The sequence below is a fragment of the Bos grunniens genome, chromosome 4 (assembly GCF_055505025.1).
Source record: "Bos grunniens cultivar Pamir isolate PY7600 chromosome 4, Bosgru_T2T1.0, whole genome shotgun sequence".
Taxonomy (NCBI): Eukaryota; Metazoa; Chordata; class Mammalia; order Artiodactyla; family Bovidae; genus Bos; species Bos grunniens.
The window spans coordinates 18,986,282-19,005,396 of NC_141168.1; the positions used below are offsets into that span (position 1 = coordinate 18,986,282).

Consider the following 19,115-nt stretch of genomic DNA (forward strand, 5'->3'; position numbering starts at 1 on the left):
TAAGACAGTTTGGGCACTCTCTATGTATACTGTAACCAAACATATTATTTGATTTTAGTTCATCCTTGTAAGGGTGAGTGATACTAAAGTAATTTTTTTTTTTTTTTTTACTAAGGCAGAGAAGTTATGCTAATTCATTGCAGAATTTTAATGTTGGATTGACTTTTCATTTTGTGGCTACTGTAGTGAACCAAGCTCTTATTGTGCTTGATTTTGATCCTCAAAGCTGCTTTACTTTTCAGAATGTTTTCAACTGAGGATTATTATTTTGCATTTCATTGATCTTATACAGATTAGGAGTAGTTTGAGGAGGCTTTAGGTAAGAAGGAAAAGCTTGCCTGAAGTTTGAAAATTTTTCTAAGGATGGGTAGCATATTTTAATATAATGCATATTTAATATATAACTATAATAATTATATAATATATAAATATATTTATATATTAGCTATAGTATAGTGGCTGTCTTAAACTATGTATTTTGTCTTTTTTAATATTCTTTCTGTTTTGCACACATTAGTTATTTAATGGAAGTAGATAACAAAAAGAGCTTTTGTATTAACCTAACATGATTAAGGCTGAAAATACATAAGGATTTGTGATCAAGCTTTCAAAAGTTTAAACATTTTAGCTTATTTGTATTCATGATTTACCCAAGGTTTCCCATTTTACTCACAACTAACAGCTTTCACTAAGTGTTTTTCAAAGACCTTTAGATTATATGCAGTGAACTTGGGGTTTCTGGGTTTCCTGAGTAGCAATTCTTTTTTTTTTAAGATTTTTTTTAATGTGGATCATATTTAAAGTCTTTTTTGAATTTGTTACAATGTAGCTTCTGTTTTTTATGTTTGGGTTTTTTGACTGTGAGGCATGTGGAATCTTAACTCCCCGACCAGGGATTGAACCCGCACACCCTACATTGAAAGGCAAAGTCTTAACCACTGGACCACCAGGGTAGTCCCTCCTGAGTAACTCAGGCACTAAGCTCTTGTTTCCTTTTGCCTCTTGTCTTTACAGGCTGCCCTGCAAGTCGGAGGCCATGGAGAAAGGCTGCACCAGTGTCGGGAGGTCATGCTGCTAACTTACAAATCCATCCCCATGCAAGTGGATGGGGAGCCCTGCAGGTTGGCCCCGGCTATGATTCGGATCTCACTGAGGAATCAGGCCAACATGGTGCAGAAGAGCAAGAGGAGAACGTCCATGCCTTTACTCAATGAGTGAGTCTGCCCTCGCCCACCTTTGTGAACACGGAGACCGTGGCGAGCAGGGCACTGAGCATGTGCATGGCCGGAGGCCTCCCTGTGCTGAGAGAGGAGAATAGTCCAGGGACCTCAGCTGTCCCTTGGCCTCTTGCACATATTTCTTCTTCATGTTTACTGTACGGTGACCACACGCTTCTTTCAGGAGTAATTGTTGTATGTTAGATTGATGATGCTTTTTCACCGACCACCCACTTGAGTATATATTGACTGGGACCAGCAGAAAATCATTGAGTAGTTCAGGGTCATAAAACCTGTCTGGTTAAACGTGTTTGCTTTCATTTTAAGAAGGCACTGTTGGCCTCCTCTTCTTGACCCTGGTCACTTGGAGATTGTTGGTTTCTCCAGGGCAGAAGGTTGGCAGAACTGGGTTTTGGCTCACCTCTCCCCATATTGCATCTCCTTCTGCTTGTTAGTGGACTGTCCCTTTCCCAATGCTCCCAGTTTGGAGTGCATATTCTCTGATGCTTCGACTCAGTTTTTCCATTGCTGGAGAGCATCCTGTTATCTAATAGATGAGACCTGACCCATGACTCAATGCCTGAACAAAATGTAGCCCTCCTGGACCCTTTCCTTTCTTGGGTGCTTTGATAAACTGATTTGGAAAAGGTGATAATGACTGGCTATGTTGAGTGCATATTCATTTTATAGAGTCCCTTTATCTAATTTTTTTTCAATTGTATTTCCATTTATTAGCAATAAAAACATAGAAACCAAAATTAAAAACAATACCATTTACAATCACTCAAAAACCAAAATACATACATATAAATTTAACAACACATGTACAGTATTTGTATACTGAAAACCACAAAGCTCTGGTAAAAGGAAACCAAAAAAAATCTTAAGTAAATGAAGATATATAATCATTTTAATAATTTGGAAAACTCAAGGCAGTTAGGATGTTGATGATCACCAGATTAAGTTATTGATTTAATGCAAAGTTACCAAAATTCCCGTAATATATTTACAATGATTTATTTATAATTAAACAGATATTCCTAAACTTATAGATTCTTTGGGATTTGTAAGCTTTATTTTTATTTTTTTATAAATTTTATTTTTAAACTTTACAATATTGTATTAGTTTTGCCAAATATCGAAATGAATCTGCCACAGGTATATCTAATTTTTGATTGAAAAATGTCTATTTGGGGTTAGAGAAAGGGATGAAGAAACATGGGGATTTGGGGCATCGTTTTGTGCCTCTTCTATATATCGTGCCCCTGTGTCTGACCTGACTTAAGGTAAGGCCGTTTCTGGTTTGAATTTTGGCCATTCTTGTGTCACAGTGAGGTACCCTCGGAGGTGCTCCTCCTGTTTGTGGCCCTTGATGCATGGTTATGTATTTGTACTGAATGGCTGGCTTCCTCTAGTGCCTGCAAAGCAAGGGCATGCTTTGCCAAGGGATTTACTGAGTCAATGTGACAACTATAGAAGTGCGTAGAATGAACCCATGACACAGGGGTCATGATTCTCTGCCAAAGCTTCGCCCCTGTTCTGAAAAGGCAGATGTTGAAGAGTAGCATTCAACGGGGCTCATAAAGCGTTTTCCTCTGTAGCCTCTGCTTCTAAGCTTGAGGGGTCTTCTCTCCTCTGCACCCTCTTATTCGAGAATCACTCTGTGCTTGCCCAGCATTTTTCCTAGATCCTTATCCACAGGGCTGGTGTAGTTGCCTTTTTCATTTTGTTTACATTTTGCAGCTATAGAAACTCTAGGGTCATTTCGGCTGCTTTTTCTATCCTCCGCCTTTCCCTGCTATTAGGTTGGATATACACTTCATGAGTTTCAGGCAAGGTGTCAGCAGTAGTATACAGCTGGCCATACTCTCTCTTAAAAATGTTCAGAGTTAAGCTGTGAACTATCGGTTTGAGAGAATATCTGAACTACAAAGTGGTAAGTCCTCTCTGAGATAGTCCAGGTTGTTTTGGGTCACTTGTAGGTCACTTGTTAGCAGGGCTAAAATTTCTTAGTATCTACAGGCAAACAGCTCTCATTTTCATGCCTGGTGTTTCTACCGTTAATAGCCTTATCCAACATGTAATTATTTTGGGGTGTTTAGTTTCAAACAATTTTTGCCCTTGAGAAAAAAAAAAGTTGTTTTTGTTCAGAAACTGTATTAAGAATTTATTGGGGCTTTCTTCATGTATTAAAATCAAAAGTAAAGAGTTGGGTTTTTTGGTACATGTGGTACATATGATGTGACTTCACAGATTTAGCTGCAAGGGTGTTCAAGCAGCGATTTCATCTCAAAAATGCAGTTACTTGCCACCAGGGGGCAGTGGTGCCTCCATCTAGGCAGCCTCAGACTCAAAGAGACTTCTGTGAAATGGCAGTAATAATATTCTGTCCGTTTCTTAAAAGGACATATATATATATATAATCTTAAAGATTAGCAAAGATATTGATTCCTACTTATTAAAATTATCCTTCAACACTGCATTTTTAGAAAATCTGTCACCCACTACTCTTATTCACCCCCTGTGATTAGACCGCTTCTTTCTGTTTGGAAATCCAGCTTTTTCCACTAAATTTCCAAGTGGCGTTTCCAGTGTAAGGGAAGCCTGGCCACTGATACCTCCTTAGGCGTTTTCTTCCACGTTCTGAGTCCGTCAAGCTTTTCGTTCTTTAGGCCACCGCTGTGCAAAGTTCACCTTTGCAGTCCAGACAGAGAGCAGTAGGGCCTGTCTTGAATGTATTTCTGCTCTCCTGTTGCTCTTCTTGAGTTTGTCCCTTCCTTCCTTTTCATCTGTTCGCTTTGGCTCGAGTTCACACTCCCATCGACACATCACCTTCCCTGAGAATCCTTTTCCTTCTGCTTCTGGCCATTCAATACACCACTCGGCGTTCCTGCAGCGCACTTGTTACTTCTGTCACACCATTTATCAAAACTAGTGTCCTTACTGGTTGACTTGTCTCCTCTGCTCTGGGGGGAGACCCTGGGGTTTTCCTCGCAGGGTCCCCAGTGCCTGTCTGTGTGCAGTCTTAATGTTACATGTTGAACAAGGGACTCCCACATGCAGCAGATCTATAATGTCCCATCTGTTGCATTTCTCAGAAACCGATTCCAAAATAACATAAATCTAAAACTTTGTGAGTATAAAAATAATATAGAAAATCTCTTGATCGTATTTTATGGTAGCAAGTGGAAGATATATGCTTAAGAATTTCAAGATCTGGTACACATGGATGGCTGGAGAAAATCCCATGAGAAACAGCTAAATGGTTTTCATGATGCCCCTCGATCGTTACTTCTGCAAAAAAAAAAAATTTCTAAAAAAGTATTTCTTGGCTTGTGATCCCATTTGCTATTACCATGTACAAACTAAAAGACTAGCTTGGCCCATTAGGTTCACTATCCCCTCCTCTGCCCACCCCATTGATACGGAGCATATGCCTTTATATGTCATTTATGGCTTATGAATCTACTTCAGATTTGACGCTAATAAATACCATCCACCCCAAAAGTAATTGAGCAGGTTTGTCTAGGTTCATATTCATGTATTAGTGACATGATAGCCAGATAAATCTGATCTTGCTATTTGAAAGGCACTCTTGAAGGAGATCAGAAGTTCTACATGAACTCAGGTCCTTAGGAAGATCTTAGCCTGAGTTCTCTAGCAATTAAGACAGCATTGAGAAGGGTGACTGCATACTCCAAGGGAAAGGTTTTCAGTTGGCAGACTCTGAATTGGGCAACTGGGTTCCACCATTCTGGGCTGCTGAGTACTATTGGTGATAACTGATAGCCCTTTGAGGATAATAAGGAGTTAATTCGTGGGAGGCTTCATATGAGAATTTACATACCCAGCAGAAATGAGGGAGTAGGGTTATAGGGAAAAGATGGATTGGGGAAAAGTGTTATACTGAAACCATTCAAATGGTCTGAGAAAGTAAGAGTTGTTACTAATAACATAAAAGTAACAGGAAATGTGGGGTTTCATTTCTTCAGTTCCACATTTTATCTTTTGTGGTAGCCATAGAAGATCCTCTCTTTTATTTTATTTTTTTTAAAGGAGGGGTAGAGAACAGAGAGAAGTCTATGGTTTCACTCCACTGCCAAGAGTATCAGTGGAATTACAGCATCGTTGTGATGAAATTAGGCTTTCTTGGTATGACCGTAAAGTTTTTGTTGGGTGGCTCTGTTCAGGATGGTTTTTCTTTTGACATGAACATTTCAACAAAGCCCTGGACTCATGAGGACTATTTGTTAAACGATTCAGTTTACCTTGATTCTGCTGGAAGATGAGTCGACTGGGCCAGCCTACCACCTGTGTGTGTGTGTGTGTGTGTGTGTGTGTGTGTGTGTGTGTGTCTGTGCACACGCACAGATGGATGCCCTGTGAGACCTAGAGCCAGAGAGGACCGTGGTGCCCGCAGCCCCGCGCAGCACCGCGCTCCTGCAGCAGCTGCAGGCGCCCTGCCTCGCGCCCCAGTCTGCGGCTTGCCTGAGCCCCGGCCCTGCCATGTGTCCCGTTGGCTTCGTCGCTATCACTGGCTTTTTGGATTCTTTCTGTGGCTGGCTTGGTTTTCCTTTTCTTTTCATTCACTGTTTGGTGACGCGCTCATTTAAGTTCTGTTTAAATTTTGTGTGTCTCTCTTTCTCTCTCCCGGCTTGTTCCCTGTCTGTCCACGCTGTTTTGCTGACTGTCTTCGCTGCTCATTCCCTGCTGCCTCTAGTATCCATCAGGTGCAAGCTGCGGACCTGCGGAGAGTGTCTGCCCCCCCAGGCTCCTTCACCATGTGAGTACAAAACCGTTCTGTTTTTACATTGTGTCTCTCAGCCTCATCTCCTCCTCAGGGCCAGAGGACCTGCTTCCTCGTCCTTCACAGGTCTGCTTCTCAGACAAAGAACCGCCTTGCTGTGATTATCCACGTTAGCCCTTCTTTGATTTGAGACGCAGCTGTGAAGTTCTCTGTGTTTTATTCATCTCAGTCTTCTATGAGTTCACAGTTTAAGTTTTTTGATTAGATACTTCAGGGTCCAGAGTTGCATGGGGTTGTATGAAATTCCATACCAAGCTTTGGTTTCTATGGAAAGTAAACCCATTAGGCCATTCCATCATCTATGGCTCTGACCTTGAAGCAGCACCCGCTACTCTTGATTCTGTGGGTGGACCCCTGAAATTATTGATATGTGTGGAGCTTTGAGTGTACGTACGTGCAAAGAAGCACCCGCTACCCTTGATTCTGTGGATGGTCCCCTGAAATTATTGATATGTGCGGAACTTTCAGTGTATGTACGTGCATCTGTGCATTTTTCCGGGTTGAGCATCCGTAGTGGGAATAAATGATCAGTGACCCAAAGTTGTTAGTGATTGGCAAAATGCATTGTATGCATAGTAGTTTGTACTTAGCACACTTTATGCTTTTTTTTTTTTTTCTGGTGAAGAACAGAAAGAAATTATTTTTTTTAGCACTTCAGGACTTTTTTGTGCTGTTTCTTCTTTCTTGCCCTTGCTTCTTTTCTCCATCTTACATATACTGAATATAATATTATGTTTCAGGTGCTGTTAAAGGTGCTTTACATATGTCAACTAACTTACTCCCCAACACCCCTATGCTATAAGTGGTATTATTGCCTCCATGTTATATATGAGGGATCTGATGAACAGAGAAGTTAAGTAACTTCAGGAAGGTCACACAGCTAATAAGTGGTAGACTAGGATTCATACTTCTGCAGGCTGTTTTCAAAATTCATGTTCTTAACAATTTATAATCTGCTGTTTTTTATCTATCAGTATCCTTTGTATTTCTCAGAGCTCAGTTGAATAACTACCTTTGCTAAGAACTATGCCTTGAGTATTTCTGGTAGAACTAGTTATGTCCTTATTGGAATTCACTATTATAATGTTGTACTTATTATAGTTCTCAAGGTATAATTGATTAGTACTAATTATATTAGCTCTATATCTGTGTGTATCCCACACTACACTTAGGCCACTTGAAATCATTTGCAGTATCTTCCTATGACTTTTGTATTCCCAGGCCTGATCACAGACCTTAACACAAAGTATTCTGAAATTAGAAAGAATTGTTTGTTGGTTGGTGGAATGAATGAAAGAATGCATGCCTAAATAGAACCATGCCAATATCTAACATCCAGGGATGTGCCAATGCGATTCCTAAAGTTCAGTTATTATATAATTTTACTTTCAACTCTAATCTTGTGGAAACATGCTTATTTATTCATTTATTGCAAAATGTTTTTTTTTTAACTTTATAATATTGTATTGGTTTTGCCATATATCATCATGAATCTGCCACAGGTATACATGTGTTCTGCATCCTGAACCCTCCTCCCTCCTCCCTCCCCGTACCATCCATCTGGGTCGTCCCAGTGCACCAGCCCCGAGCATCCAGTATCGTGCATCGAACCTGGACTGGCGACTCGTTTCATATATGATATTATACATGTTTCAATGCCAGTCTCCCAAATCATCCCCCCCTCCCTCTCCCACAGAGTCCAAAAGACTGTTGTATACATCATTGTCTCTTTTGCTGTCTCGTATATATGGAATTTAGAAAGATGGTAACAATAACCCTGTATATAAGACAAAAAGTTTTTCTAAAAGTGTTATTTTGTACTCGCTCTGTGTCCGTTGCTGTTTTCTGCCTGGTATTTAGGGTTGAGCACAACAACCCTATACTTTCATGGAACTCAGTATTGACTGGTCAGACAACAAGAAAATAGCATTTACTTTCTAATTTGGCAGCTGTTACTGGGGTATATTTTTCTACATAAGTCCTGTTCAGTAAATTTGAGTCCAGAATGGCTCTCAGTGTTCATTATTTTCAGCACCTTTGTTGATAGAGTTCAAACAATTGAGAATATCAACAGCAGACACGCAGGTGATATTTGTCATATTTCTATTGCCATTTAAGCTTTGGTTGTGTTCGTTTTCATCATATAATTTAAATGAGGCTCTTTGTTCCTTTCTTTTCTTTTTCCAGGCATGTATGCTATAGGAAGGTGAACTGTCCTGTTAGTTTTCATAGATTATAACAGGACCCCAGATATGACCACTTAAAACTTGACTATTGATCTAAAGTATTTTATACTTATATATGCTATGTTAATTAGTGCATATTATAGATTTTATATCTGTATAACTGATGACTTATATAATAAGTATTTATTAGAGTATTATCCTAAAAATTCGATAACTAAACACTGTCCAATAGAGCAAGGAAAGTGGAGAAAAAATCCAAGCACAATAATAAGCATTGTCTTTATATATTGGGCTGGCCAAAAAGTTGGTTCGGGTTTTTCTCTAAGATTGTATGGAAAAACCCAAACTCACTTTTTGGCCAAGCCAATATTATGGCAGAGGTAAATTTAGCTTAGACCCACTCCCGTGCTGCCGTTGGCAGCAGTGTTTGAGAATCACATTAACCTTGCCTGGGTCCTCACGAAAGTCAGGATTCCAGTTTAGGGAGCTAAACTTTTTTTTTTTCTTTTTTTAGTCTTGTATCAGCTATTCTCTGCTCAGAACAACTCTTTTTTACAGAAGATCTTTCCTTTGGGAGAAACCTCTTTATGCTGTTTCTAAAGCAAATGTTACTTTCATAAAGCAACTTGAATTATCTTTTCTATTTAGCTTTCCTATGACTTTTTTTTTAATTAGGGAGGAAGTCATGGTTTTGACAACATAATGCATAAATTATTAGGAATTGCAGCATACTATTAATATGTGCTTACAGGGGAAATTTCAGCTTTACACAAAGGAGAACCTTGAAATTTTTGTTTTGACCATATATGAGGGTAAACTGAACTGAACTGGTGAGGGTAAAGCATCTTCCTGCCAATTCAGGAGACACAGGAGACTCAGGTTCAATCCTCGGGTCAGGAAGATCTCCTGGGTGGGGGGAAAGGGCAACCCACTCCAGTATTCTTGCCCAGAAAATCCCATGGACAGAGGAGCCCAGTGAGCTACATCCATGGAGTTGCAAAGAGTCAGACATGGCTGAGTGACAACAACAGCAACAAATCAAAGGTATTTAGTGCCTTCATCCAATAGAACAAAATAAAGTAAATGAATTATTTCACTACAAGTTTTATGTTCTGTACCTTTTTTTTTTTTTTTACATCAGAGAAAAGCTATAATTCCCAGAGTTGGCTTCAGTTCAGTCGCTCAGTCATGTCCAACTCTTTACAACCCCATGGACTGCAGCACGCCAGGATTCCCTGTCCATCACCAACTCCTGGAGCTTGCTCAAACTCATGTCCATTGAGTCAGTGATGCCATCCAACCATCTCATCCTCTGTCATCCCCTTCTCCTCGTGCCTTCAATCTTTCCCAGCATCAGGGTCTTTTCTAATGAGTCAGTTCTTGGCATCAGGTGACCAAAGTATTGGAGCTTCAGCTTCAACATCAGTGTCTCCGATGAATAACAGGGACTGATTTCCTTTAGGGTTGACTGGTTTGATCTCTTTGCAGTCCAAGGGACTCTCAAAACAGTCCAAGGGACAGTTCAAAAGCATCAATTCTTTAGCACTCAACTTTCCTTACGATCCAACTCTCACATCCATACATGACTACTGGAAAAACCATAGCTTTACTGGACAGACCTTTGTTGGCAAAATAATGTCTCTGCTTTTTAATATACTGTCTCGGTTGGTCATAGCTTTTCTTCCAAGGAGCAAGCATCTTTTAATTTCATGGCTGCAGTCACTATCTGCAGTGATTTTAGAGCCGGAGAAAATAAAGTCTGTCACTGTTTCCATTGTTTTCCTGTTTTCCATAAAGTGATGGGGCCAGATGCCATGTTCTTCATTTTTTGAATGTTGAGTTTTAAGCCAGCTTTTTCACTCTTCTCTTTCACCTTCATCAAGAGGCTCTTTAGTTCCTCTTCACTTTCTGCCATGAGGATGGTGTCATCTGCATATCTGAGGTTATTGGTATTTCCCCTGGCAGTCTTTATTCTACCTTGTGCTTCATCCGGCCCAGCATTTCACATGATGTACCCTGCATATAAGTTAAATAAGCAGGGTGACAATATACAGCCTTGATGTACTCCTTTCCCATTTTGGAACCAGTCCATTGTTCTATGTCCGGTTCTAACTATTGCTTCTTGACCTGCATACAGATTTCTCAGGCCAGTCAAGTGGTTTGGTATTCCCATCTCTTGAAGAATTTTCCTCAGTTTGTTGTGATCCATACAGTCAAAGGCTTTGGCATGGTCAATAAAGCAGAAGTAGATCTTTTTTTTTTTTTTTTTCCTGGAATTCTCTTGCTTTTTCTATGATCCAATGGATGTTGGCAATCTGATCTCTGGTTCCTCTGCCTTTTCTAAATCTAGCTTGAACATCTAGAAGTTCTTGGTTCATGTACTGTTGAAGCCTAGGTTGGAGAACTTTGAGCATTATTTTGCTAGTGTGTGAGATGAGTGCAATTCTGTGGTTGTTTGAACATTCTTTGGCTTTGGAATGAAATGGTATTGGAATGAAATACCTTTCTTTGGTATTGGCATGAAAACTGACCTTTGCCAGTCCTGTGGCCACTGCTGAGTTTTTCTAATTTGCTGGCATATTGAGTGCAGCATTTTCACAGCAGCATCTTTTAGGATTTGAAATAGCTCAACTGGAATTCCATCACCTCCACTAGCTTTGTTCATAGTGATGCTTCCTAAGGCCCTCTTGACTTCACATTCCAGGATGCCTGGCTCTAGGTGAGTGATCGCACCATTATGGTTATCTGTGTTATGAAGATCTTTTTTGTATAGTTCTTCTGTGTATTCTTGCTATCTCTTCTTAATATAGCATACCTTGTAACCTGGCCATTCTTACTTTTTTTCTTTTTTATAAAGATATAATTGACAGCTAGCATTATATTAGCTTCAAGTGTACCACATAATTATTCAGTGTTTGTTTATATTGTGAAATGATCATCACAGTAAGTCTAGTTAATATTGAGTTGGCCAAAAAGTTCATCCAACTTTTTCCATATGAAACCCAGTATCTATCATCATATATAGTTACAATAGTTTTTTCTTATGATGAGAGCTTTTAAGATCTCTTAGCAATTTTAAAATAGACAATGCAATGCTATTAATTCTAGTCACCATGTAGTCACCACATTACATCCCTAGGATTTATTTATTTTATAATGGATGCTTGTACCTTTTGACTCCCTATACTCCATTCACCCTTGCCTCCCCAGTGCTCTTCAAAGAATTATTAGAGCAGTCCCTCGATTAATAAATTCATTATAATTAATGCCTTTACAGTAGAATCCCTGTTGAAGACTACATACACGCACTATCTCATAAATCCTGAATATTAATATTATGTGGTCATGCCCCAAAAGCCCCCAAAAGTGTGTAACTGTAAAATGAGTCTTTCTGGAACTCTTTAACTTTTAGGAGTTCTTTTCATTAAGTTCTGTTTCTCTCCTGCTCTTCCTTTACCAAAATGAAATAATGTGAACTGGTTACATCTAAAGTATTCATTTTCTATCTTTTAAAAATATTATTCAGTGTCTACTTTAGATGCCAGATACTCTGTGGGAGTCTGGAGAAAAGAGATTAGAAAGCTAAGGTTACTGCCCGGGAGAAATGGATGCACTGTGGGAATAGACCTAGTGTTAACACAATTATGACACAATGTGAGAAGCGTCCAAATAGAGATTCTGGTTGTACTTCATGTGAATAACCTTTTATTGAGTATTTGTTATATTTGTTTTTATACTTTAAAATTAATATAGGGTCAAATTGACTTTTTTTGATATATAGTTCCCACTTTTAAGACATGTATCGATCCATTTAGCCAGCATCAAAATCAGGCTATAGAAGGGTTCTGTCATTCCAAAAAGCTGCCTTGTAATCTATTTCCTTTATGATGACACCCTCTAATCCCTGCGTCTCTCATCTCAGCCTCTGGCAACCGCTGATTGTTATAGTTTTGTGTTTTGAAAAAGTGAAAGTGTTAGTTGCATCAGTCATGCCTGACTCTTTGCAATCCCATGGACTGTAGCCCACACTAGGCTTCTCTGTCTATGGAATTCTCTATGCAAGAATACTGGAGTGGGTTGCCGTTTCCTTCTCCAGGGGATCTTCCTGACCCAGGGATTGAACCTGGGTCTCCTGCACTGCAGGCAGATTCTTTACCGTCTGAGCCACCAAAATTGGCAGCCCCAGTTTTGTGTTCTAGAGAATGCCGTACACATGGAATCACACAATATGCAACCTTTATAACTGGTTCCTTTGCGTAAACATAACATCTTTCATATTTATCAGAGTTGTTGCATATAATAATAATTTGTTCCTTTTTGTTGCTAAATTGTATTCCCTGCATGGATGTTTCCATTTATTTACCCAATAACCCAAAAGGACATCTGGGTTATTTCCAGTTTTGGGTTATTCTGAATAGAGCTGCATTAACATTGATTAACAAGTTTTGTAAAAACTAAGTTTTCATTTTTCCAGGTTAAACACCTGGGAGGGAGTCCAGGGTCATCTGGTAACTTTATGAGAAATCAACACACTGTTTTCCATTGTGGTTGTACCATTCTGCATTTCCACCAACTGTGTATGAGAGTTCCTATTGTCACCCATCTCTTTCAGCACTGAATAATGTCAATATTTTAAAATTTTAATCATTTAATACCAGTGTGTTTTCATATGACTACTTGCCAGCTTTTATATATTCTACAGTGAATCATCCTCTCAAGTCTTTTGCACATTTCTTAAACTGGGCTGTTTGTTTTCTTCCTGTTGAGTAAGATGGTCCAGTATTTTGGATCCAAGCCTTTGTTAGATATGTGTTTTGCTTAATCATTTCTTCGTTTTAGAAAGCAGTGGAATCAGCTTTCAGACCACAACTTCTGACTCATCTTTGAGCGTTAGTTGTGTTTTCAGAGCCTTTGCAGTGCTGTTCCTGTTTGTCTGGCGCATGCCCCACCGAGTTGCAGGGTGGAATCTGAGTGGAGGTCTGTTCTGTAGCTTTAGTTCCCAAAGTCTGTGGAACTGTGCTTAGGGCCAGAGTCACACATTTGCAGTTGAGGGATGAACCCAAGTTCATGAACGTCCCTGTGGAGTTGCTTCCCCGAGCTCCTGCCTCTCTCTCTCTCTCTCTCATTGCCCTCCACACTGTCCCATTTCTTGGGGCTCCCTTCTGCCGCCTCCAGGACCAGGGAAGGAAAGGACGGGAAGAGAAAGAGAAGCATGGTCGTTTATCCCACCCTCTTGGGACCACAGCTCCTCTTATCAGAGAGGAAGATTCCCTTTCCTCAAATTTTTTTTTTTTTTTAAAGTATAGTCGAGTTACAATGTTTGTGTTAATTTTTACTGGAGAGCAAAGTGACGCGATTATCCATATGTACATTCTTTTTCATATTCATTTCCATTATGGTTTATCCCAGGATGTTGAATATAGTTCCCTGTGCTCTCCAGTAGTACCCTGTTGTTTACCTTCCTCTCTTGATAGTTTTAAGTACCTAAGACCTTTGTCATTGCTGCCGCCAGCACAGCAAGATTGCCTGAGTGCTGAATTGTGAGAAGATGGAGCAGGAATAAAAGAGGAAGATGTTCCCCAGTTTCTCTACTCATTCATAGTCCCTTTCCTATCCTCACATCAGCTCAAGGGCTCTCCTAGAGCTTTCTCTGCCTTTGCCTGTTGTCCATTTTAGGCTTTGTACTGCCTGGACTCCAGACTAGGATTGATTAGAGGTCAAAGGAGGAGAGAACTCACCATTAGTTGGATGGTATTTTAAATTCTGGTCTTCTCCCCGTCATTTATTTTTCGAGTTCTTAAATACCTGTTTTATGCATTCTGTCCAGGTTTTATGGCTGTATTCATTGGGGGAAAAGAATGGTGAGTGCTTACCTTCCTCACCCAGAATCAGAACTTCTCTGCTGGTTTTTTTTTTTTTTTTTTTTGGCTGCTTTGAGTCTTAATCACTGCACAAGAGAGGGGATCATCTCTGTGTTTTGCAGGATCCTTTGTTTCTGGGTGCAGGCTCTCTAGTTGTGGCACTGGAGCTTCAGTAGTTGCAATACGTGGACTTAGTTACACCATGACATGTGGGATCTTAGTTCCCTGACCAGGGATTGAACCCGCATGCCCTGAATCCCAAGGCAGACTCCCAATCACTGGACCACTGGGAAAGTCCATCTGCTGTCTTTTAAAGCAGAGAGTTTTCACACTGTATCCTCTTTTTACCTGATACAGTAACTCAGAGGGTACCATAGCTAAGCTCTGCAGAGAAACCAATGTGTTTTGAACTGCAACCAACCAGTTAATTGTAATAGGCAATCTTGCACAACAGTCAAAATTTAAACATAAACAAGATGTTTCCCAATGCTAAACTGCATGGATTTACTTGTTATCTTGGGGAAGGCAGAGTTAGACACAGGTCCTTGAGAAAAGTGTGAATTGTTACCTTTGACCACAACCTGACTATGACTCTGCATTCTAAACTTGCTTCCAATTAAGTGATGGCTTCTTGGTAAAGGATGAAAGCAAATCGACTTTTGTTTTAGGAAGAAAGGGAGTTTTACTAAGAGAAAGAGAAATATTTTTGATGTGTCTATTTTTTTCTTTTGAGTTGAGTTTAATAATTTATTTCTTGAGAAATAACCAAGAGAGAACCAAGAATCTTTCATCTTCATGACTGGAAAAATATAAATTGGTCACAGGTGGTTTAATATTTGCATGCCTCTGGCCAAGAAAGTAAACTAGAACATTCTTTGAAATGCTTTCTAAAAATTTGGTCATTTTGTCTCCAACTAGTCACATCAAATCTTTTGTTTCAGCATTTTATTGAATTGTGTAATATGCTGTGAAAGGCCTATTTATTTTGTTTATTCAGTACTGGCCCTTTAATTAGAAAATAAGATTCAGTATGTTTTTTCCAAAACCCTTTCTCTTTTCCTTTCTTCTTTCAGTAAACTTCACTCTTCCACACCCTGGACTCTCTCAGGGAGTAGGAAGAGCCTCGTCAACATAGACATTTACATGCATGCCTTTGGAAACTATGGGGTTTACCTCTAAAGTAGCCAGGAAGACCCACCAGACATGGTTTGCCTCGGAATGAATTAAGCTTAGTGGTGAACACACCAACTTCATGGAACCTCAGGATGGATAGCACCCCTGGGCCTGTTAAACCTTCAGAAGAGGGCTTCATGCCTGGAGCAGGAATCTGCCCATATTTTAGTCCATGAATAATTATTTTTGGGGTCATAATTTCTGGACCCAAAAACCAACTGTGGTGGTACTAAAAGGGCCTAGGTAATCATCACTACGAACAAAGCTAGTGGAGGTGACAGAATTTCAGTTGAGCTATTTCAAATCCTGGAAGATGATGCTGTGAAAGTGCTGCATGCAATATGCCAGCAAATTTGGAAAACTCAGCAGTGGCCACAGGACTGGAAAAGGTCAGTTTTCATTCCAATCCCAAAGAAAGGCAATGCCAAAGAATGCTCAAACTACCGCACAATTGCACTCATCTCACATGCTAGTAAAGTAATGCTCAAAATTCTCCAAGCCAGGCTTCAGCAATATGTGAACCGTGAACTTCCTGATGTTCAAGCTGGTTTTAGAAAAGGAAGTGGAACCAGAGATCAAATTGCCCACATCCGCTGGATCATGGAAAAAGAAAGAGAGTTCCAGAATAACATCTATTTCTGCTTTATTGACTATGCCAAAGCCTTTGACTGTGTGGATCACAATAAACTATGGAAAATTCTGAAAGAGATGGGAATACCAGACCACCTGACCTGCCTCTTGAGAAATTTGTATGCAGGTCAGGAAGCAACAGTTAGAACTGGACATGGAACAACAGACTGGTTCCAAATAGGAAAAGGTGTACGTCAAGGCTGTATATTGTCACCCTGCTTATTTAACTTATATGCAGAGTACATCATGAGAAACCCTGGACTGGAAGAAACACAAGCTGGAATCAAGATTGTTGGGAGAAATATCAATCACCTCAGATATGCAGATGACACCACCCTTATGGCAGAAAGTGAAGAGGAACTAAAAAGCCTCTTGATGAAAGTGAAAGAGGAGAGTGAAAAAGTTGGCTTAAAGCTCGACATTCAGAAAACGAAGATCATGGCATCCAATCCCATCACTTCATGGGAAATAGATGGGGAAACAGTGGAAACAGTGTCAGACTGTATTTATTTGGGCTCCAAAATCACTGCAGATGGTGACTGCAGCCAAGAAATTAAAAGACGCTTACTCCTTGGAAGGAAAGTTATGACCAACCTAGATAGCATATTGAAAAGCAGAGACATTACTTTGCCAACAAAGGTTCATCTAGTCAAGGCTATGGTTTTTCCTGTGGTCATGTATGGATGTGAGAGTTGGACTGTGAAGAAGGCTGAGCGCCGAAGAATTGATGCTTTTGAACTGTGGTGTTGGAGAAGACTCTTGAGAGTCCCTTGGACTGCAAGGAGATCCAACCAGTCCATTCTGAAGGAGATCAGCCCTGGGATTTCTTTGGAAGGAATGATGCTAAAGCTGAAACTCCAGTACTTTGGCCACCTCATGCGAAGAGTTGACTCATTGGAAAAGACTCTGATGCTGGGAAGGATTGGGGGCAAGAGGAGAAAGGGACGACAGAGGATGAGATGGCTGGATGGCATCACTGACTCAATGGATGTGAGTCTCAGTGAACTCTGGGAGTTGGTGATGGACAGGGAGGCCTGGCATGCTGCGATTCATGGGGTCGCAAAGAGTCGGACACGACTGAGCGACTGAACTGAACTGAACTGATGCACAAAATTGTGAATGTATTGTTGTTAAAGCTTGCATTATTATTGTATCCATGTGTGATTATCTCTGAGTAGGAGGTTTATATATCATTTCTTAAATTGACTTTTATTTTTGACTGATTTCAATGAGCACACGTCTGTAAAGGGGGAAAAAATAGCTATTTAAAAAATGTCTCTGGTTTAAAAGGCAACAGAGGAAATTCCCTGTGGTTCAGTGGTTAAGACTCAGTGCTCTCACTGCCAGGGCCTCGGGTTCCACCCTTGATCAGGGGAACTAAGATCTATATGCCCTGTGGCATGGCCAAAAAAGAAAGGCAGTAGCGGATTCTGGTTCTGAGTAAGGTGGGTAAGCACACACTCCAACCCCCCTCCCCCAGTGAATGCAGCTGTAAAACGAAAAGGAAAAAAATGAAATTTAAATGAACAGGAGAGAATTGTTGAATCTGCTGATTGAGTAAGATTTCTTTCAGTTCTACTTCAGAATCAAATGGCAAAGCATAATAGGCTATTTGCAAAATAGAAATGGACTCACAGACATAGGGGCCAAACTTATGGTTATCAAGGGAGAAAAGAGGGATGGAATGAAATTGGGAGATTGGGACTGACATATATACACTGCTATGTATAAAGCAGCTAACTAATGAGGGCCTACTGAATTGCACGGGGAACTCTACTCAGTGCTCTGTGGCCACCTAAACGGGAAGGAAATCTAAGAAAGAGGGGATATATGTATACATACAGCTGATTCACTTTGCTCAACAACAGAAACTAACAAAGCCTTCTAAAGCAACGGTATTCCATAAAAGAAAGAGTTAGCTTCAGGCTTTCTGGAAGATGAAGCTGTTTGTGCTCTGATCCTCTGAGCAGAGGAAACTGCTGGGCTTCACTGGTCTTTTCTGCTCCCTCCTTTCTCTCGCTTCCACCCCCACATCTTCTGAATTCTAGTGATTTCACTCCCCACTGTCCACAGTTCCTAGACCTTCAGTTATGTCAAACTGTCATGCTTTCCTTTCTTCCTCTTGCACCGTTCTCTGCTGGTTCCATAAGACCCATACACCAGAGGAAAGGAGAACTCCATGGAATTCATCTTATTGCAGTTTCCACACTTGAATCCAGGCTGCACCTCAGCTCACTGGTTTCTTTCCCCTCTGTGCTTTGCGAGTTTCCACAACAGCTCTTCACCCCACCTGCACTTCTGTTCTCACCCAGGTAGCAGGGGCAGGGGCCTTTAGTGGCTTAAAGACCACAGGGTGGCGGGAGCTGACCCAGGTCTCTAACTGCAGGGTCTTCCTCATTCTGTAGACCCCAAGCCCCAGAAAGATAGCCTCTGTTTTGAGTGAATATGTGAGCCCTGCTTTTGTCCTTGTGACATTGACCCGATTGTACCCTATAGTAACCTTTTTGCATTTCAGTTTTTCAGATATTAAAAAGAAATGCAGTTGGTCTCTGAAATTCTTATCAGCTCTGAAGTTCTGTCATGTGAAAGTTCAGGGCATGACCCTAGACTCTATGAAGATCTGCCCCAAAGGGATCTAAGACATGAAGTAGGTGAGATGTGCCCTGGGATGGGGACAGGGTCATTCTTTATCCTTAGTACCGATCAGGGGGCCAGGCTGTGTACACTTTCAACTTGCTCTCAGCAAGAACCTGGGTGGATTTTTTCATTTAGCCAGAGAGATAATATGGGCCTGATATTTGTGATCAAATCTAACATCCTAATAACTCTATGTGATAATGATTGCTATCATTCCCACCCCATAGATGAGAAGACTGAGAATAAGAAATGTTGGGAAACTTGCCCAAGATTAGGTGCTATAAGTCATAAAAGGTAACATCCAGGGCTGCTTGAGGGTGATGTTTAAGGCACTGAATTGTGCTGTTGATATAACTTCTGGTCATTTTCTTGTGTGTGTGCATTTTTATATATGTAACTTCTGAGTTTTAATCAAATCATACTATATAAACTCCCCCTTTTAAGAAAACCTCAGAGATAACACGTTAGAATTCAATTTTGAGTGTTTCAAATGTGTGAATCTCTAGGATTGCAGATTTGAAGTTTGTGTTATTATACGAAAAATGTCAGAATGACAAACCCCAGTTAAAAATAAATTCTCGCACAGCTAAAGAAGGTGGAGAGT

General features: G+C 40.3%; 1 protein-coding gene across 20 annotated transcripts in view; it reads left to right on the plus strand.

Annotated features, from left to right (window-relative positions):
• DGKI (diacylglycerol kinase iota) overlaps positions 1-19,115 on the plus strand; it is a 512,936-nt gene that overhangs the window by 344,304 nt on the left and 149,517 nt on the right. For 14 of the 20 annotated variants that reach the window (XM_086395389.1, XM_086395393.1, XM_086395391.1 and 11 more), the window contains 2 exons: positions 1,015-1,214; positions 5,938-6,000. In XM_086395389.1, coding sequence (XP_086251515.1) covers positions 1,015-1,214; positions 5,938-6,000 — 263 coding nt within the window. The remainder of the gene's footprint in view (positions 1-1,014; positions 1,215-5,937; positions 6,001-19,115) is intronic. The other 6 variants (XM_086395394.1, XM_086395404.1, XM_086395392.1 and 3 more) reach the window with 1 other exon arrangement.